This window comes from Balaenoptera borealis (genome assembly GCF_965194805.1).
Source record: "Balaenoptera borealis genome assembly, chromosome: 13".
NCBI classification, from domain to species: Eukaryota; Metazoa; Chordata; class Mammalia; order Artiodactyla; family Balaenopteridae; genus Balaenoptera; species Balaenoptera borealis.
The window spans coordinates 7506838-7529359 of NC_138870.1; the positions used below are offsets into that span (position 1 = coordinate 7506838).

At 39.6% G+C, this 22522-nt stretch overlaps 1 protein-coding gene across 1 annotated transcript in view; it reads left to right on the top strand.

The window, feature by feature from the left end:
• LOC309609663 (antigen WC1.1-like) overlaps positions 1 to 22522 on the top strand; it is a gene marked incomplete at its 5' end in the record, with an annotated part of 64574 nt that overhangs the window by 20638 nt on the left and 21414 nt on the right. Inside the window, 3 exons of the mRNA XM_082351366.1 lie at positions 2104 to 2436; positions 17881 to 18189; positions 18282 to 18590. Of these exons, the coding sequence (XP_082207492.1) occupies positions 2104 to 2436; positions 17881 to 18189; positions 18282 to 18590 (951 nt within the window). The remainder of the gene's footprint in view (positions 1 to 2103; positions 2437 to 17880; positions 18190 to 18281; positions 18591 to 22522) is intronic.

Sequence of the window (22522 nt, forward strand, 5' to 3'; positions counted from 1 at the left end):
TTTATTTTTTCATAATTTCCTGCTATTATCAGTAGTGGATCTCCTTAATACAAGTGCAAAAAATTGATACTATCTGGACAGTCTGTACATTTAAACTCTGAATCTAGTTTTATGCAAGAGCATGTCTATTTCAAGTGGTGTCCTGGCTTATTGTGGAGAATGTCTTCTTTTGGATGTCTCATCTGGGTGTGGGTTTGGGATTTGATTTATGGCTCTTCACCATCAAAGGGCAGAAACTCCTCCCCAACCCCAAACAGGCTAATGCCCTCAAGGCAAAAGCACTTTCCATGCTCTTGTATCTTAGTGAATTTCCATTTTCCCTTCAGATTTGGCCTTATTTTTTGTTCCTATCTTATCAGGTCTTTAATGCTTTTAAGACAATTTTTAGTAAATTTATTCCACTTTATTTTCAGCAGATGAGATAGCCTCAATAACCAAGCCTACCATCACTGAGATAATCTCTTGGAACTTTTCACAGTAATGAAATCATGTACTTATTTGTTTTGTGTCATCAACTAGGTAAAAGGTACATGAAGGCAGGAATATTGTCTTACTGCTTTCTGCATTTACAGCACTAAGTACAGGACCTGTCTCAAAATAGATAATTTTAGTATTAATGAAAGTAGCTTCCCGTGTGCGTTTAGGATCCCATTTCAATCCTAAAAGGTCGATGTCAGACTTCTAAAAAAAACCCAAATAAACTTCACAGGATGTCTCCCTTCTTCTACTACCTCCTTTGCCTCCTTCCCATTTATCTTTATTTCCTTCCTATAATGAACCCAGGTCTATGGACTGAACTGTGTCCCTCCAAAATTCATATATTAAAGCCCTCACCCCCAGTGTGACTGCATTTGGAGATAGGGTCTTTAGGAGGTAATTAAGGTTAAATAAGGTCACAAGTGTGGAGCCCTAATCCAGTAGGTAGCATTATAAGAAGAGGAAGAGAGGGAGATCTCTCTCTCTTTCTCTCCCTATGCACATGCACTAAGGAAAGGCCATGTGAGCACCAGTGAGACAGCAGTGGCTTGCAAGCCAGGAGAAGAGGTCTCAGAATGAAATCTGCCTTGCTAGCATTGGATCATCCTGCTGTTTTCTGACGCTGGAGGGAAGCCCTACATTACTTATATGTTGCTCTGCTACAAATTACTGCCAAACATGGCAGCTTAAAACAACAAACAAACATTTAGCATCTCATAATTTCTGTGGGCTAGGAATTGGCATGGTTTACCTGACTCATGATGTCTCACAATGTGCAGTCATCTGAAGTTTCACCCAGGGGTGGGTATCTTTCAAACTTACTCACCTGGATGTTGGCAGCATTCAGGCCTTGGTGTACTGTTTAACTGAGAGCCCCAGTTCCTTGCTGGCTGTGGCTAGAGGCCTTCCTCAATTCCTTGTCATGAGGGTCTCTCCATAAACAGCTCACAACCTGGTAGCTGGCTTCATCAGAGCAAGAGAGAGAGCAAGACAGGTCACAAGCGAGAAACCAGGGTCGTCTTGAAACCTAATCTCTTAAGTGACATCTCATCACTTTTGCCAAATTCCAGTTGTTATGTGCATGTCACTAGATACATTCAAGTGTGGGGATTATACAAGGACACGAATACCAGGTGGCAGGATAATCGGGACTTTTTAGTATCTGCTTACCATGGTCCTCTGTTCCTAAGCTAGCCGAGAGTGCTCCCCATGGGACAGAGAAGGAGAGGGAAGATCCCTCCCTGGCATCCTGGGCCATGAGCTGTAACTGAGATGGGGAAGCTGAGCCCCTTAGTAGCTTTGGGCACATCTACCCCTTAGTAGCTTTGGACAGCATCCAGAGTTCTCTGAAGGCCTGTCCTTGGTGGTGTCCCTGGAGGTGGGTTCTACAGGCTTGTGAGAAATACCTGGGTGCATCCCTCCCCAGCTCCACGTTCAGTGATGCCACATTGGTAGCTGAGAGTTGGCCACAATGGGAATATTTACACCTCAGAAATGAACAAATACTATACACAGGGAATTTTTCCCCTCAGAGAGCTCAGTTTTTAATACTTACCAGCACACCACCGCATGGTCTCCTAAAATCTCTCCTGTGTCCTGTGTCTTGTGTCTCTGTCTCTCTTGCAGCTCTGGAGCTGAGGCTGAAGGATGGAGGCCACCGCTGTGAGGGGAGAGTGGAAGTGAAGCGTCAAGGAATATGGGGCACGGTGTATACTACTTTCTGGTTCCTGGATGGTGCAGATGAGGTGTGCAGAGAGCTGGGATGTGGAGCTGCTGTCAATGCTCCCAGAGGGGTTTATTTTGGACCAAGACTTATTGGCTCCTCTTGGCTTTTCTATATTTACTGCGACAATACAGAGACAGAATCAAGTTTCAGCATCAAAGACTGTGCTCATCAAGATTTTAAAAACTATAATCATATCATCTCTCATGACCAGAGTATTGGAGTAGTCTGCTCAGGTAAGGCCTGTCTGGTCTGGGAGGGGATCCCCAGCCGGAAAAGCTTCAGTCTCATTCCCAGAATAACTATGGGAATACCAGATCACAGAATTTAGAGCATCCTTGGGGGAAGACTCCAGCCACGCAGTGATTCCTAGAGCATTAGGTGCTCAAGGGGGTGTAAGGGCTTGCTTGGCCCTGGACATTAAAGTCTCCAGACCTGTGGACAGTCAGACCCTTCAGATCTCTGTGGTGTTTCATAAGAGGCAGGGAAGTGAGGTCAAATATTACAACAGGTACAACCGCTGGGTTGTACTTTTATGAATTCGCTTCATCATGGCAGATACTTTTTATTCTTTCATGGGCTGTTCAGTCAGGTTCGGCCACAAGAGAGGACATAAGAGAGGGACAGGCAAACATAGTTTATTATACTCAGAGGTCCTAGAGAGACAGGGCCACCACATACCATAAGGGGGCCACATCTGAGAGGCACCAAGGGAGCAAGCTCAACGAAACATGGGGAGCCATAAGAGGGAGTGAAGAATCGTGGACAAGTGACAATATTAAGGGTAAGAGTGGAGTGACACAAGGAAAAAGCATGAGGGGATTTCATTGATGCATTTGAATGTCACTAGGTCACAGTCAGGGGAGGGCAAGAAGGGGAATTTGTGGCTGGGGTTAGTCATCACAGGTGCACGTGGACACCTGATGGGGTGCTCACATCCTGTTTGTGGGGATATTCATGCAGCAGGGAAACATGACGTTTTAACATTTACAACACAGTAACTGGAGCAAAACAAGTACAAAGGCCAATGAGGCTAAGAGAACCTGAAGTGACTCATAAGAAGTGCTCAATACTGCCTAAGTGTATTCGACCTGTGTCAAGGTGGATACAGTAAAGACAGCAGTGAAACTAGAGTGTGAGTGGGTGGTCACAGGATCTGCCAGAGATGTTTCCAGTTGTTATCACAATGGTGGATGAAATGCCCAGGACATTAATCCCATCAGAACAGCTGGATTGGAGGCAGATTCAGATATCACAGTGAGTTCCTAACGTAGGTGTTTGGGTCTGAGAAAATGGTCAACCATCTGATGCTGGGACAGGGGGAGCCCTGAGAACACCTGCTGTAGGGTTCTGGCAACCCATAGCCAATCAGCTCTTTTGGGGAAGATGACAGGAAAAGTGATTTTTCCAATCTCACCCTCAGCAGATCTTTGATGATACTAGTGGAGGCCCCTAAGAAAATAATTATTTTCATGTTTAAGCTACTTTATTGAGGTACAATTGACATGCAAAAAGCTGAACTTTTTTTTTTTTTTCAGCAAAGTAAGGGTTTATTTGCATGGTGCCAAGCAAGGGAGTGGGAGACAAGTCTCAGATCCATTCCATCTTGGTCTTTGAGTTAGGGATGTTTTAAAGGGAAAGAACAAAGAAACTGGGATTAATCGTCCTCTTGTGACATTTCTGTGACATTTCTTAATTGTGGTTTTGGAAGTCAGGAGGCCTCCAGTTTATGATTCTCTGGCCAGGCAGCCCATGGCTTAGGGGTCTGTGAGCTCACCTTATCCCAGAGAAGCAACTTGAGTTTGTAGGTTAATGATGAAATCTGCAACAGCAACTTTAGTGCATTATGTTAGGGACAACAGCAGTCTTAGTTGTCTGACTCTGGTTGATCAGTGTTCAGTTAGCACAGGGTTGAGGTCAGAGGGGATAAGAAAGGGAATAAAGTGTTTGATAGAAAAATTAATCATAAACTCAGTAAGGGAACTCGGTTTTAGGGGGACTTGGTTTCAGTTATGAGTGTCTACCAGCAAAAAGAGACCAGGAGCACAAAAGCTGAGCAAAAGCTGTCTGATTTGGGGACGAGGAGCCACTGGGGACATTTGAGAAGATAGTTTCAGTGGAGTGGTGCGGACTGGAATGAAGTGCCTGTGATTAGGGAGGGATTCATTGGTGAGGAAATGGAAGAGGGGAAGACAGACAACCTTTCAAAAAAATGTTGGCAGGAAACAAAGAAGAAAAAAGAACTCCAGGATTAAAGTCAGAGTTACTTACCCTGGTGGAACAAACTCCAGAGCTGCTCACTGCTCTGGCCCTCGGATGCTTTGGATTCTACGATATTTGTGATATTTATCACCTTTTAAAAAATGTGCAGTTTGTTATGATTTCTCTTCTTATTCTAAAGAAATGCTCACTTTTGTACATAATTTTATATTTGTCATTTTGTATATTACGTTATATAAGTTTCTGGTTGCCCAGACTTGGATCTTCTCCAGCAAGGACCCATGTTCATGTAACAGAATCATCAATAAGAGGATTTCTTCTCTCCCATCTTCTTGGGTCCAAGAACAGTTTTGGTAGAGATGAACTCTTCCAGTGAACATGCTAGCGTGGTGGTCATGACTGAGCAGATGCAGCAGTTAACTTATCCTGATTCTTTTATTTTTTTAAATTGGAGGATAGTTGCTTTACAATGTTGTGTTAGTTTCTGCTGTACAGCAAAGTGAATCAGCTATATTTATACATATATCCCCTCCTTTTTGGATTTCCTTCCCATTTAGGTCACCACAGAGCATTGAGTAGAGTTCACTGTGCTATACAGTAGGTTCTCATTAGTTATCTGTTTTATACATAGTAGTGCATATATGCCAATCCCAATCTCCCAATTCATCCCACCCCCACCCCCGCTTCTCCCCTTGGTGTCCATGCATTTGTTCTCTACATCTGTGTCTCTATTTCTGCTTTGCGAATAAGTTCATCTGAACCATTTTTCTAGATTCCACATATAGGCATTAAAATACGATATTTGTTTTTCTCTTTCTGACTTATTTCACTCCGTATGACAGTTTCTATGTCCGTCCATGTCTCTGCAACTGGCACAATTTCGTTCCTTCTTAAGGTTGAGCAATATTCCATTGTATATATGTGCAACATCTTTGTTTTCTGTTCATCTGTCGATGGACACTTAGGTTACTTCCATGTCCTGGCTGTTGTAAATAGTGCTGCAATGAACATTGGGGTGCGTGTATCTTTTCGAATTATGGTTTTCTCCAGGTATATGCCCAGTAGTGGGATTGCTGGGTCATATGGTAGTTCTATTTTTAGTTTTTTAAGGAACCTCCATACTGTTCTCCATAGTGGCTGTATCAATTTACATTCCTACCAACAGTGCAAGAGGGTTCCCTTTTCTCCACACCCTCTCCAGCATTTCTTGTTTGGAGATTTTTTTGATGATGGTCATGCTGACCGGTGTGAGGTGATACCTCATTGTATTTCTTTTTTTAATAAATTTATTTATTTATTATTTATTTATTTTTGGCTGCACTGGGTCTTCATTGCTGCGCACGGACTTTCTCTAGTTGTGTTGAGCAGGGGCTACTCCTCATTGTGGTGCGCGGGCTTCTCATTGTGGTGGCTTGTTGCGGAGTGCGGGCTCTAGACGCATGGTCTCTAGAGCGCAGGCTCAGTAGTTGTGGCACATGCGCTTTGTTGCTCCACGGCATGTGGGATCTTCCCAGACCAGGGCTTGAACACGTGTCCCCTGCATTGGCAGGCGGATTCTTTTTTTTAAAACATCTTTATTGGAGTATAATTGCTTTACAATGGTGTGTTAGTTTCTGCTTTATAACAAAGTGAATCAGCTATACATATACATATATCCCCATATTTCCTCCCTCTTGCATCTCCCTCCCACCCTCCCTATCCCACCCCTTTAGGTGGTCACAAAGCACCGAGCTGATCTCCCTGTGCTATGTGGCTGCTTCCCACTAGCTATCTATTTTACATTTGGTAGTGTATATATGTCCATGCTACTCTCTCACTTCGTTCCAGCTTACCCTTCCCCTTCCCCTTGTCCTCAAGTCCATTGTCTACGTCTGCGTCTTTATTCCTGTCCTGCCCCTAGGTTCTTCAGAACCATTTTATTTTATTTTTTTAGATTCCATATATATGTGTTAGCATACGGTATTTGTTTTTCTCTTTCTGACTTACTTTTACTCTGTATGACAGACTCTAGGTCCATCCACCTCACTACAAATAACTCAATTTCGTTTCTTTTTATGGCTAATATTCCATTGTATATATGTGCCACATCTTCTTTATCCATTCATCTGTGGATGGACACTTAGGTTGCTTCCATGTCCTGGCTATTGTAAATAGTGCTACAATGAACATTGTGGTATATGACTCTTTTTGAATTATGGTTTTCTCAGGGTATATGCCCAGTAGTGGGATTGCTGGGTCATATGGTAATTCTATTTTTAGTTTTTTAAGGAACCTCCATACTGTTCTCCATAGTGGCTGTATCAATTTACGTTCCTACCAACAGTGCAAGAGGGTTCCCTTTTCTCCACACCCTCTCCAGCATTTGTTGTTTGTAGATTTTCTGATGATGCCCATTCTAACAAGTGTGAGGTGTTACCTCAGTGTAGTTTTGATTTGCATTTCTCTAATAATTAGTGATGTTGAGCATCCTTTCATGTGTTTGTCCGCAATCTGTATATCTTCTTTGGAGAAATGTCTATTTCGGTCTTCTGCCCATTTTTGGATTGGGTTGTTTGTTTCCTTGATATTGAGCTGCATGAGCTGCTTGTAAATTTTGGAGATTAATCCTTTGCCAGTTGCTTTGTTTGCAAATATTTTCTCCCATTCTGAGGGTTGTCTTTTCGTCTTGTTTATGATTTCCTTTGCTGTGCAAAAGCTTTTAAGTTTCATTAGGTCCCATTTGTTTATTTTTATTTCCATTTCTCTAGGAGGTGGTTCAAAAAGGATCTTACTGTGATTTATGTCATAGAGTGTTCTGCCTATGTTTTCCTCTAAGAGTTTGATAGTGTCTGGCCTTACATTTAGGTCTTTAATCCATTTTGAGTTTATTTTTGTGTATGGTGTTAGGGAGTGTTCTAATTTCATTCTTTTACATGTAGCTGTCCAGTTTTCCCAGCACCACTTATTGAAGAGGCTTTCTTTTCTCCATTGCATATCCTTGCCTCCTTTTGATAATTTGGTAATTTTGGGTAATTTGATAGGGGTTACATTGAATCTGTAGATTGCTTTGGGTAGTATAGTCATTTTCACAATATTGATTCTTCCAATCCAAGAACATGGTATATCTCTCCATCTGTTTGTATCATATTTAATTTCTTTCATCAGTGTCTTATAGTTTTCTGCATACAGTTCTTTCGTCTCCCTAGGTAGGTTTATTCCTAGGTATTTTATTCTTTTTGTTGCAATGGCAAAAGGGAGTGTTTCCTTAGTTTCTCTTTCAGATTTTTCATTATTAGTGTATAGGAATGCAAGAGATTTCTGTGCAGTAATTTTGTATCCTGCAACTTTACCAAATTCATTGCTTAGTTCTAGTAGTTTTCTGGTAACATCTTTAGGTTTCTCTATGTATAGTATGATGTCATCTGCAAACAGTGACAGTTTTACTTCTTCTTTTCCAATTTGTATTCCTTTTATTTCTTTTTCTTCTCTGATTGCTGTGGCTAGGACTTCCAAACTATGTTGAATAATAGTGGTGAGAGTGGACATCCTTGTCTTGTGCCTGATCTTAGAGGAAATGCTTTCAGTTTCTCACCATTGAGAATGATGTTTGCTGTGGGTTTGTCATATATGGCCTTTATTATGTTGAGGTAGGTTCCCTCTATGCCTACTTTCTGGAGAGTTTTTTATCATAAATGGGTGTTGAATTTTGTCAAATGCTTTTTCTGCATCTATTGAGATGATCATATGGTTTTTCTTATTCACTTTGTTAATATGGTGTATCACATTGAATGATTTGCGTATATTGAAGAATCCTTGCATCCCTGGGATAAATCCCACTTGATCGTGGTGTATGATCCTTTTAATGTGTTGTTGGATTCTGTTTGCTAGTATTTTGTTGAGGATTTTTGCATCCATATTCATCAGTGATATTGGTCTGTAATTTTCTTTTTTTGTAGTATCTTTGATTTTGGTAATAGTGTGATGGTGGCCTCATAGAATGAGTTTGGGAGTGTTCCTTCCTCTGCATTTTTTTTGGGAAGAGTTTGAGAAGGATGGGTGTTAGGTCTTCTCTAAATGTTTGATAGAATTCACCTGTAAAGCCATCTGGGCCTGGACTTTTGTTTGTTGGAAGATTTTTAATCACGGTTTCAATTTCATTACTTGTGATTGGTCTGTTCATATTTTCTATTTCTTCCTGGTTGTCCATTTTATTGGCATAGAGTTGTTTGTAGTAGTCTCTTAGGATGCTTTGCATTTCTGTGGTGTCTGTTGTAACTTCTCCTTTTTCATTTCTAATTTTATTGATTTGAGTCCTCTCCCACTGCTTTTTGATGAGTCTGGCTAATGGTTTATCAATTTTGTTTACCTTCTCAAAGAACCAGCTTTTAGTTTTATTCATCTTTGCTAGCGTTTTCTTTGTTTCTATTTCATTTATTTCTGCTCTGATCTTTATGATTTCTTTCCTTCTACTAACTTTGGGTTTTGTTTGTTCTTCTTTCTCTAGTTCCTTTAGGTGTAAGTTTAGATTGTTTGTTTGAGATGTTTGTTGTTCCTTGAGGTAGTATTGTATTGCTATAAACTTCCGTCTTCAAACTGCTTTAGCTGTATCCCATAGGTTTTGGATCGTCGTGTTTTCATTGTCATTTGTCTCTAGGTGTTTTTTGATTTCTTCAGTGATATCTTGGTTTTTTAGTAACGTATTGTTTAACCTCCATGTGTTTGTGTTTTTTACATTTTTTCCCTGTAATTGATTTCTAATCTCATAGCATTGTGGTCAGAAAAGATGCTTGATATGATTTCAATTTTCTTAAATTTATTGAGGCTTGATTTGTGACCCACGATGTGATCTATACTGGAGAATGTTCTGTGCGCACTTGAAAAGAAAGTGTAATCTGCTGCTTTTGGTTGGAATGTCCTATAAATATCAATTAAATCTATCTGGTCTATTGTGTCATTTAAAGCTGCATTTCCTTATTAGCTTTCTGTTTGGATGACCGGTCCATTGGTGTAAGTGAGGGGTTTAAGTCCCCCAGTGTTACTGTGTTCCTGTCGATTTCCTCTTTTATAGCTGTTAGCAGTTGCCTTATGTATTGAGGTGCTCCTGTGTTGGGTGCATATATATTTATATTTGTTATATCTTCTTCTTGGATTGATTCCTTGATCATTATGTAGTGTCCTTCCTTGTCTCTTGTAACATTCCTTATTTTAAAGTGTATTTTATGTGATATGAGTATTGCTTCTCCAGGTTTCTTTTGATTTCCATTTGCATGGAATATCTTTTTCCATCCCCTCACTTTCAGTCTGTATGTTTCCCTAGGTCTGAATTGGTTCTCTTGTAGGCAGCATATAGACGGGTCTTGTTTTTGTATCCATTCAGCGAGCCTGTGTCTTTTGGTTGGAGCCTTTAATCCATTCACGTTTAAGGTAGTTATCGATATGTATGTTCCTATTACGACTTTCTTAATTGTTTTGTGTTTGTTTTTGTAGGTCCTTTTCTTCTCTTGTGTTTCCCAGTTAGAGAAGTTCCTTTAGCATTTGTTGTAGAGCTGGTTTGGTGGTGCTGAATTCTCTTAGCTTTTGCTTGTCTCTAAAGCTTTTGATTTCTCCATCGAATCTGAATGAGATCCTTGCTGGGTAGAGTAATCTTGGTTGTAGGTTCTTCCCTTTCCTCACTTTAAATATGTCATGCCACTCCCTTCTGGCTTGTAGAGTTTCTGCTGAGAAATCAGCTGTTAACCTTATGGGAGTTCCCTTGTATGTTATTTGTTGTTTTTCCCTTGCTGCTTTCAATAATTTTTCTTTGTCTTTAATTTTTGCTAACTTGATTACTATGTGTCTTGGCGTGTTTCTCCTTTGGTTTATCCTGTATGGGACTCTCTGCACTTCCTGGACTTGGGTGGCTATTTCCTTTCCCATGTTAGGGAAGTTTTCGAGTATAATCTCTTTAAATATTTTCTCGGATACTTTCTCTCTGTCTTCTCCTTCTGGAACCCCTATAATGCGAATATTCTTGCATTTAATGTTGTCCCAGAGGTCCCTTAGGCCGTCTTCATTTCTTTTCATTCTTTTTTCTTTATTCTGTTCTGCAGCACTGAATTCCACCATTCTGTCTTCCAGGTCACTTATCCGTTCTTCTGCCTCGGTTATTCTGCTATTGATTCCTTCTAGTGTTTTATTCATTTCAGTTATTGTATTGTTCATCTCTGTTTGTTTGTTCTTTAATTCTTCTAGGTCTTTGTTAAACATTTCTTGCATCTTCTCGAGTTTTGCCTCCATTCTTTTCCCGAGGTCCTGGATTATCTTCTCTATTTTTATTCTGAATTCTTTTTCTGGAAGGTTGCCTATCTCCACTTCATTTAGTTGTTTTTCTGGGGTTTTATCTTGTTCCTTCATCTGGTACATAGCCCTCTGCCTTTTCATCTTGTCTATCTTTCTGTGAATGTGGTTTGTGTTCCACAGGCTGCAGGATTGTAGTTCTTCTTGCTTCTGCTCTCTGGTGGATGAGGCTATCTAAGAGGCTCGTGCTAGTTTTCTGATGGGAGGGACTGGTGGTGGGTAGAGCTGGCTGTTGCTTTGGTGGGCAGAGCACAGTAAAACTTTAATCTGCTTCTCTGTTGATGAGTGGGGCTGGGTTCTCTTCCTGTTGGTTGTTTGGCCTGAGGCGACCCAACACTGGAGCCTACCTGGGCTCTTTGGTGGGGCTAATGGTAGATTCTGGCAGGGCTCATACCAAGGAACACTTCCCAGAACTTCTGCTGCCAGTGTCCTTGTCCCCACGGTGAGACACAGCCACCCCCTGCCTCTGCAGGAGACCCTCCAATATTAGCAGGTAGGTCTGGTTCAGTCTCCTATGGGGTCACTGCTCCTTCTTCTGGTCCCAATGCGTACACTACTTTGTGTGTGCCCTCCGAGAGTGGAGTCTCTGTTTCCCCCAGTCCTGTCGAAGTCCTGCAATAAAATCCCGCTAGCCTTCAAAGTCTGATTCTCTAGGAATTCCTCCTCCCATTGCTGGACTCCCAGGTTGGGGAGCCTGACCTGGGGCTCAGAACCTTCACTTCAGTGGGTGGACTACTGCGGTATAAGTGTTCTCCAGTTTGTGAGTCACCCACTCAGCAATTTTGGGATTTGATTTTATTGTGATTGCGCCCCTCCTGCCGTCTCATTGTGGCTTCTCTTTTGTCTTTGGATGTGGGGTATCTTTTTTGGTGAGTTCCATTGTCTTCCTGTCGCTGGTTGTTCAGCAGTTAGCTGTGATTCTGGTGCTCTCACAACAGGGAGTGAGAGCCCATCCTTCTACTCCACCGTCTTGAACCAATCATCATCAGTGTCTTATAGTTTTCTGCAGACAGGTCTTTTGTCTCCTTAGGTAGGTTTATTCCTAGGTATTTTATTCTTTATGTTGCAATGGTAAATGGGAGTGTTTCCTGAACTTCTCTTTCAGATTTTCATCATTAGTGTATAGGAATGCAAGAGATTTCTTTGCATTAATTTTGTATCCTGCTACTTTACCAAATTCATTGATTAGCTCTCGTAGTTTTGTGGTAGCATCTTTAGGATTCTCCATGTATAGTATCATGTCATCTGCAAACAGTGACCGTTCTACTTCTTCTTTTCTGATTTGGATTCTTTTTATTTCTTTTTCTTCTCTGATTGTTGTGGCTAGGACTTCCAAAACTATGTTGAATAATAGTGGTGAGAGTGGGCAACGTTGTCTTGTTGCTGATCTTAGTGGAAATGGTTTCAGTTTTTCACCATTGAGGATGATGTTGGCTGTGGGTTTGTCATATGTGGCCTTTATTATGTTGAGGTAGGTTCCCTCTTTGCCTGCTTTCTGGAGAGTTTTTATCATAAGTGGGTGTTGAATTTTGTTGAAAGCTTTCTCTGCATCTATTGAGATGATCATATGGTTTTCATCCTTCAATTTGTTAATATGGTGTATCATTGATTGATTTGCATATATTGAAGAATCCTTGTAGTCCTGGAATAAACCCCACTTGATCATGGTGTGTGATCCTTTTAATGTGCTGTTGGATTCTGTTTGCTAGTATTTTGTTGAGGATTTTTGCATCTATGTTCATCAGTGATATTGGCCTGTAGTTTTCTTTCTTTGTGACAACTTTTTCTGGTTTTGGTATCAGGGTAATGGTAGCCTCATAGAATGAGTTAGACAGTGTTCCTCCATCTGCTGTATTTTGGAAGAGTTTGAGAAGGGTAGGTGTTAGCTCTTCTCTAAATATTTGATAGAATTCGCCTGTGAAGCCATCTGGTCCTGGGCTTTTGTTTGTTGGAAGATTTTTAATCACAATCTTAATTTCAGTGCTTGTGAATGGTCTGTTTATATTTTCTATTTCTTCCTGGTTCAGTCTCAGAAGGTTGTGCTTTTCAAAGAGTTTGTTCATTTCTTCCAGGTTGTCCATTTTATTGGCATATAGTTTCTTGTAGTAATCTCTCGTGATCCTTTGTATTTCTGCAGTGTCAGTTGTTACTTCTCCTTTTTCATCTGCAATTCTGTTGATTTGAGTCTTCTCCCTTTTTTTCTTGATGAGTCTGGTTAATGGTTTATAAATTTTGTTTATCTTCTCAAGAACAAGCTTTTAGTTTTATTGATCTTTGCTATCGTTTCCTTCATTTCTTTTTCATTTATTTCTGATCTGATCCTTATGATTTCTTTCCTTCTGCTAACTTTGGGATTTTTTTCTTGTTTTTCTTTCTCTAATTGCTTTAGGTGTAAGGTTAGGTTGTTTATTTGAGATTTTGTTGTTTCTTGAGGTAGGATTGTATTGCTATAAGCTTTCCTCTTAGAACTGATTTTGCTGCATTCCACAGGTTTTGGGTCGTCGTGTTTTCATTGTCATTTTTTTCTAGGTATTTTTTGATTTCCTCTTTGATTTCTTCAGTGATCTCTTGGTTATTTAGTAGTGTATTGTTTAGCCTCCATGTGTTTTTAGTTTTTACATTTTTTTCCCCTGTAATTGATAGTCTCATAGTGTTGTGGTCGGAAAAGATACTTGATACGTTTTCAATTTTCTTAAATTTACCAAGGCTTGATTTGTGACCCAAGATATGATCTATCTTGGAGAATGTTCCATGAGCACTTGAGAAGAAAGTGTATTTTGTTGTTTTTGTATGGAATGTACTATTATTATCAATTAAGTCTATCTTGTCTAAGTGTCATTTAAAGCTTGTGTTTCCTTAGTTATTTTCATTTTGGATGATCTGTCCATTGGTGGATGTGGGGTGTTAAAGTTCCCTACCATGATTGTGTTAGTGTTGATTTCCCCTTTTATGGCTGTTAGTATTTGCCTTATGTATTGTGGTGCTCCTGTGTTGGATGCATAAATATTTACAATTGTTATATCTTCTTCTTGGATTGATCCCTTGATCACTATGTAGTGTCCTTCTTTGTCTCTTGTAATAGTCTTTATTTTAAAGTCTATTTTGCCTGATATGCATATTGTTACTCCAGCTTTCTTTTGATCTCCATTTGCATGGAATATCTTTTTCCATCCCCTCACTTTCAGTCTGTATGTGTCCCTAGGTCTGAAGTGGGTCTCTTGTAGACAACATATAGACGGGTCTTGTTTTTGTGTCCATTCAGCCAGTCTGTGTCTTTTGGTTGGGGCATTTGATCCATTTGCATTTAAGGCAATTATCGATATGTATGTTCTTATTACCATTTTCTTAATTGTTTTGGGTTTGTTATTGTAGGTGTTTTCCTTCTCTTTTGTTTTCTGCCTAGAGAAGTTCCTTTAGCATTTGTTGAAATGCTTGTTTGTTGGTGCTGAATTCTCTTAACTTTTTTGTGTCTGTAAAGGTTTTTATTTCTTTGTCAAATCTGAATGAGATCTTTGCTGTGTAGAGTGATCTTCGTTGTAGATTTTTCCCTTTTATCACTTTAAATATGTCCTGCCACTCCCTTCTGGCTTGCAGAGTTTCTGCTGAAAGATCAGCTGTTAACCTTATGGTCCCACCTCAGAGGCTCAGGCCTGACACCACGCCAGAGCACCAAGACCCTTTCAGCCACATGGCTAATGCTTTCATTGATTTTTGCTGAACTCTTGCATCATCAGCTAACCTACGCTTGTAATTCCATCATGATTTAGCAGTATCAGACTCAGTTTTGACATAATTGACTCTTGAGGCCACCATGAGAGGCCGAAGTCTTCTACTATTGTATTGCTTCTATTTCTCCCTTAAGCTCTGTCAATGTTTGCTTTGTATATTTAGGTACTTTAATGTTGGGTGTATATGTATATATGTATATATATGTATATGTAATTATATGTGTTATATCTTCCGGTTGAACTATTTTATCATTATGTCTCTTGTGACAGTTTTTGACTTAAAGTCTCTTTTGCTTGACTTTCCTCTCTTTTGTTTACTATTTGCATGGAATCTCTTTCTGCACCTCTTCACTTTCAGCCTATGTGTGTCATGAAATCTAAAGTATATAGTTGGGTCTTGTTTTTTAATCCATTCAGGCACTCAGTGTTTTTTGATTGGAAAGTTTAGTACATTTACATTTAAAATCATTATTGAAAGGTCAGGACTTACTGTTGCCCATTATGTTAATTGTTTTCTGTCATTTTGTAGTTCTCTTGTTCTTCTCTTCTGTTGCTGTCTTTGTGAAGTGACTCTTTTCTCCTTACCTTGTGTCTGTACTATACTTTAATTGTGGTTACCTGGGAACTTGCATCAAACATTTGATAGTTATAGCAGTCTATAACTGAAGTTAAGTACAATTAAGGTAACAACTTTAATAGAACACAGAAACTCTACATTTTACTATTCCCCCACACTTTATGTAATTGCTGTCAGATTTTATTTCTTTACATATTGTATTTCCATCAGCAAATTGCTGTGGTTATAGTTATTCTTACTATGTTTGACTTTTGATTTGTAAACTAGGGTTAAAAGCAAGTTATGTGCCATGATTACAGTATTTCAATATTCTGTATTTCTCTTCATATTTATCTTTACCAATGAAAGGCAGGTCTAGTTGTGGTGAAACCCTTCAGTTTTTGTTTGTTTGTTTGTTTGTTTTTAATATTTAAAAATCTCTCCTTCATTCTTAAAGGACAGTTTGCCAGGTAAAGTGTTGATAATTGGCAGGTTTTGTTCTCTAAATACTTTGGATATGTGATCCTGCTCTCTTCTGGCCTGCAAGGTTTCTGCTGAGAAATCTGCTATTAGTCTTATAAGGGCTCCCTTGTATGTGACAAGTCACTTTTCTCTTGATGGTTTCAAAATTATCTTTGTTTTTGAATTTTGATATTTTAATTATAGTGTGTCTTGGCATAGACCTCTATGGATTCTACCTATTTATGAACTTTTGGGCTTCATGAATCAAGATGTCCTTTCGTCTCCCTAGATTTGGGAAGTTCTCAGTCATTATTTCTTTAAATAAGCTTTCTGCCCTTTTCTCTTTGTCTTTTCCTACTGGGACTTTCATAATGCATGTATAATTTTGCTGTATGGTTTCCCATATATCAGGTATGTATAATTTACTCTTTTTTTCTTTTTGTTCCTGTAATCAGATAATTTGAAATAATCTGTCTTCAAGTTTGCTGATTCTTTGTTTTGCATGATACAGTTTGCTTGAAGTGCACTATTGAATTATTCAGTTCATTTGTTGTATTCTTGAGTTCCAGAATTTTGTCTGGACTCTTTTTGTGTTTTCTATTTTTTAAATAAACTTCTCATTTTGTTCATGTACTATGTTCCTGATGGTGTTTAGTTGTCTGTTTGTGTTCAGTTGTCTGTTTGTATTCTCTTGTAGTCACTGAGTTCAAAACAATTTTCTTGAATTTTTTGTCAAGCAGTTCATAAATCTTCATTTCTTCAGGGTAGGTTACTGGAGATTTATTGGTTTCCTTAAGTGGTATCATATTTTCCAGATTCTTCATGATATGTGTAAGCTTGCATTGGTGAATGTGCATTTGAAAGAGCAGACACTGCTTCCAGACTTTACAGACTGTTTTTGACAAATAAAGATCATTTCTGCCAGGTCCCTGAACTGGTAGGACAGCCTCTGGTCTAGCAAAGCTGGAGTCAGGTTATGTGGCTGCTGCTGGGTGGTTTTTGTGTCTGGTCAGTGGACCTGTTGGCAGGGACATGGATGGTGTGACTTCCTCTGGGTGCCTAGGTGGGCAGGATTGCCTCCCTACTGTGGTAGAGTGGAGCTGAACCTATGTCACAGGGCTGCATTAGACTCTGCACTCACTCTCATGTCCACAGTTGGCAATCCTGTTGCCAGGGATGCCAAATGGTGTGGCTCCTTCTGGATCTGGGCAGACAGGACTTCCTCTAGGACCATGGTGGTGCAGGGTTGGAGCCACATCGTGAAGCAGCTTTGGGGTTCACAGTTGTGTCTGAACAACAACATGGCAGGCATGTTGCTGAGGGCACACTGTTTCTGTGGGAGAATGAGGGTTGGAGAACCTCCTTTTCTGTCATCTCATTGACATCGGTTATGAATACAGAATTAGCACAATGGTAGAATTAAAATCAATTAATATCACCCCTGAGTGTTTTCTGTGACTCATGTCTCAGAAGAAACACCTCTTGTAGGAACTGTTTGGCAAACTCTGTCTGTACACTTCCACTCAGAACTCACTCTCTACCAGGTTCATTGACAAATCCTAAGTTTTCAAGAGAAATGTCTAGGACCATCCCTTCTTCCTCCTGTGACTCTCTGAGCTTACTTAATGTAACAGACTCATCTTTTTCCTCATTTAGGTCACCTAAGAATTTCTTGGAATTTTTTGCCATCAAAAATTGTCAGAAAAATAAAATTTGGTACCATAAAAGTGGATTAGTTATAATGTCTATATTTCTTCTCTTGAGCCATCATCCATCTACAGTTGGCATGCCCTCATGGATCCAGACTTTATGATTTCCTCTACCCCAAGTCACTTGAGGATTGGCTCGTGGGGGATAAAACTGATCAGACTATGAACCCCACAAGTCTCAGGAAAGCTTTATAACTTTGTCTGGATGATAGGTCTCTGCTCTCTCATAGCCATTTCACTCTGGTTTGTTCTGTTCTTCATATCTCTATACTCAAGTTTGAGTGCCCACATATTATTCATTATTTCCTTGGGCTCTGGAAGTCCCAGGCTCCTAAAAGAGAAATTTACTTCTCCAACAAATGCTAAAATATATGTTCCTGGTATTCAGCCGTTCCTGATGATCTGTCTTGGGCCCTGTAGTTTCCTGGCCCCTAGATAAAGAATTCACATTTCTAACCAATCTCAAAGCATTTGTTGCTGGGATTCAGTCATTCCTAACTGACCCTGCAAATACTTCTGGGTTTCTCTTCAGAAACTTGCTCATGAAAATGCAACCCTGACACTGTCAAATTCTCTCTCCATGTCCCACTCCTGGAAAAGAAAAGCTTTCACACCGTTGCCTATTACATATTGTTTCCAATTGTCAAGCCAAGATCATGAACACTCACTGGCTTTGTTTGTTTCTTTTAGGATTTGTGCGTCTGGTTGGAGGGGATGGACCCTGCTCAGGGCGAGTAGAAGTGCATTCTGGAGAAGACTGGACCCCCGTGTCTGATGGGAACTTTACATTCCCCACGGCCCAGGTCATCTGTGCAGAAATGGGATGTGGCAAGGCTGTGTCTGTCCTGGGACACGTGCCCTTCAGAGCATTAAATGGCCGGGTCTGGGCTGAAGAGTTCAGGTGTGAGGGGGAGGAGCCTGAGCTCTGGTCCTGCCCCAGAGTGCCCTGTCAAGGGGGCACTTGTCACCACAGTGGAGCTGTTCAAGTTGTCTGCTCAGGTGAGATGCAAATCAGGACATGAACCTCCCTGCATACTCTGTTCAGGTCAGAAAAACATGAGATTTTGCTAAAATTCTGTCTTTTCCACCAGCATACACAGAAGTCCGGCTCATGAAAAATGGCACCTCTCAGTGTGAGGGGCAAGTGGAGATGAATATTTCTGGAAGATGGAGAGCGCTCTGTGCTTCCCACTGGACTAGGGCCAATGCCAATGTTGTCTGTCGTCAGCTCGGCTGTGGAGTTGCCATCTCCATCCCAAAAGGAGCAGAAGGAGGTGATCAAATCTGGGAAGCCCAATTTCACTGCTTGGGGGCTGAGCCTTTCTTGTGGAATTGCCCTGTGACTGCCCTGGGTGTTCCTGACTGTACCCATGGAAACACGGCCTCTGTGATCTGCTCAGGTAAGAGAGAGGGAAGGGCTAACTGGTACTCAGGATGCTCCTTGAGTGAAACGTCCCCAAGAGCAGAGACTGAGGGAAAATTGACCTCAAAAGTTAGATATTGCATGGTGAAATATGGTTTTTGTCATTGTTCATTTTGCAGAGCAGGGCAAGAAGCATTAAGGGGAATAATATTTTTTATAATAAACATAGGTATTTGAGTATAATCATAGAGAACAATGTATAAGCAGTAAGTATATACCTCAGTCAGCGTTTTTCCCCACTGAACCATGTGAGAATTACTATACCCATCAGATTCCTTTACTAGGTATCTCAGCATGTATTTCTTAAGTGCAAAGACATTCATTCAAATGCAGGAAATTTTAATTTCACACAATATTATTAACTGTTTATTTGAAATACATCAGAACCTGAAGTTGTTTGCTTTTTATTTGGTTTTGTTATAGTAGAAAAGTTTAATTGCAAATTCAATATTTTTAATAAATCAGGATTTTTCAGATTTTCTATTTGTTCTTGTGTCACTTCAACTGGTGCTTTTCAAAGAATTTCTCCACTTTAGCTAAATGTTTAAAAGTCTTGGCAAAGGGGGAGTGACACCAGCATCATGGTGGTGTAAGATGTCCCTCCTTTTTGTCTCTCTTTTTAACAACTAATGATCAAAAGTGCCTCTGTGAAAGTTGTGGGATCCAATATCCCATACCAAGGGACCAGGAAGATGATCACCCACCTGGGCATCCAGTAATAGGCAGATAGACATTGGTACAGACTGCGAACCCAACAGGAGCTAGTGAACCTGTCCCAGCCCCCTGAGCCATGGTCAAGGAAAACCTGGAGAAAGTTGGCAAGTGCTGATTTGGTCAGACACTTACGAAAATTGTTAGAAGTCCAGGATTCCTCAGAGGAGATTTCAGTACTCTGTTGGAGCCAAAAAAAAAAAAAAAAGTTTGAATGATTGGAGAGGATTAAAGAATTTTGTTAGTGCTGCCCCTCACCCCAAGGTGACACAGCATAAAACTGGACTAGCCAGTGGTGTGTCTCCCATGGGGGAAAAGGAGAGCAGTGAGCTAGTGTCCACTCAGTACTGCTGGAGAAGCCAGTTTCTCTCCAGCAGCACCCAGAGTTCTGGGGCCAGACCTCCATGACTGTGGGGAGAGAGGAGATATGAAAGATCATTAAGAAAGTCAAAGGGCATAAAAGGGATGCAATTCCTGCTGACTGTGCTCAGGGCTTCAGCAGGAAGCCCATTCATAATCCTCTGGGAGAATGTCACCCAAAGATCTCCCTCCCTGGGCCTGTGGGCACCTCCAATTCCCTGAGTACTAAACTCACACTTACTGCCACTCTCCTGACAGCTGCTTTTGTGTGTTCCCAAGTGTGGAGGTGAAAGCAAGCTCCAGTGAATGGAGTGATCTCAAAAAAACAGACCAGGGTCTGTGGGCAAGGAGGTAACCACAGACTTGAGCTGTAGCACAACATGCTGCAAAACAGAAGAGTGGTTTCCAGCAGCCTGGTGAGTTGTAAGAACCAGGAGACATAAAAGCTTAAGATTTCTGCTGCAAGAAGGAGCAAGAAATGTGGAGCAAGTGAGTCTATACAAGGTCAGAGAAGAGTATATACCACCTGAATGTAATTAGTAAAGATTTGATGGGGTGTCTGCTACATCTAAAGCAAAAGCAGCAATGCAAAATTGCGAGGAACTTGAAGAATCAAGGAAAGTAGTCATCACCAAAGGGTCAAAATAACCTTCCAAAACTGACAAAGACACATGTTGATGACATGGAATTTTGTGATCTAGCTTATAAAGGATCCAACATAGCTCTTCTGAGGAAACTGAATGAGATACAAGAAAACACAGAAAGACAATTTGATGAAATCAGGAAAACAATAGATGAACAAAATGAGAAATTTAACAAAGAGAAGTTATAAAAAGAACCAAACAGAAATTCTACTGCTGAAGAATTTAATAAATGAAATGAAAAAAAAATACAATAGAGAGCATCTCTAACAGAGTAGATCAAATTCAAGATAGATTCAGTGACTACTGGATCCAATCTTTGAAATAATCAGTCAGTGGAGAACCAAAGGAATAAGTAAAAAGGAACAAAGATATCCTATGTGATCTATGGGTCTCCAACTAACACACAAATATTAGAGTAATTAGGGTTCTATGAGAAGAGAGGGAGATGCTGAGAGAAAGTTTATTTAAATGAATAATAGCTGTGAACTTTTCAAACTTGGGGAGAGGCTTGAAAATTCACATTGATGAAGCTAATAGATCACCTTATTATCTGGATGCAAAAAGACCTTCTCCCAGAAACACTATAATTAAACTGTAAAAATCAAAGACAAAGAAAGAATCATAAAAGTAGCAGAAAAAATATTGAATAAAGTGGAATAACTAAATGATTATAATGTGCTGTTTAAAATTTGAAACTCTACTGGTAACATCCAGGACCAGCTTGTTCACATTGTTTAGGGTTGCAGATTGATGACTTACATATGGTTTGTCCATGTATGCAGATTGTCTTTCTAATGATCAATGAGGCGTAAACCAAATATAAGTGATATTTCTTTACTAGCAAAAACTAGGGAAAAATTGGAAAAATTCCATTTATTATAGTATCAAGACTGTTAACTATGTAGGAAGAAACTAAACAAAATATTTAAAGGCCTTTACATTGAAAGTCACAGAACATCTAAAAAAAAATATATATATATATATACACCATGTTAATGGATTAGAAAACTCAATAGAGTTGTCAATTCTCTTCACTTGATCAACACAATCAATCTAATCCTAATCAAAATCTCAGCAATATTTTTATACAACTTTCTAAGCCAATTATAAATTATATATTTAAATGGAAAGGAAATGGAATGGACAAAACAATTTTGAAAAAGAAGGACAAAAATGTAAGTAACCTAACTTCAAGTTCCCTACAAAGTATCCAAAGCAACGTGGACATTGAATAAGGATAGGTTAATAGATCAATGGAACGTAATAAAGTTCAGTAATAGATCCAAACCCATGTATAATAAGTTGATTTTCTGCAAAGGCGTAAAGATATTTCAAAGGGGAAAATATAATCTCTTCAAAAAATGATTGGCTAACTGAATATCTGCATGGGAAAAAAGTGAACCACAATCCTTACTTCACACCATAAGCCCCATTCCCCCCAACCTCACCCTGCAGAAAACCCCTCAATCCATCAAAATATCTCAAATAAATGATCAGTCTCATGTAAAATTTAATTATAAAACTTGAAGAAGAAAACTAAGAAAAATTATCATGACCCTGGAGTAGGCAAACATTTCCTAAGGCACATAAGGCATTAACCATTAAAAAAATGAGAAGTGATTTTCATCAAAATTAAAACATTTGCTTTTTGAAAGAAAACATTAAGCAAATGAAAAGGTACTCAACTGATAGGGAGAAATTAATTGCAATACGTATATCTAACAAAGGACTTGTATCCAGAATAAGAGAAGAATTTATAGCAGAAAAATAAGAAAAGAAATACCCAGTTTAAACATGGGCAAAAGATTAAGAAAGCCAGTTCCCCAAATATGATATACAAATGGCCAATAAGTAAATGAAAAGATACTCAATATCATTAGTTATTAAGGAAATTCAAATTAAAGTATAGGAGATATAAATTCACAAGCTAGAATGGCTAGAGTTAAAGAGACTGACAATTCCAAGTTTGGGGAAGGATATTCATTCACTAGAACCCTCATACACTGCTGATAATAATGTGAAAGAAGACAACTCTTCCGGAAAAATCAAGTTTTTAAAGGTAGGCATACACTTACCATGTCACCCAAAATTTCTGTTACACAAGAGGAATGAAAAGATTTGTCCACAAAAACTTTAGGCAAGCAAAGTCATAGCATCTTTATTTAAAAGAGCAAAAAGTTATAAACCACTCCAA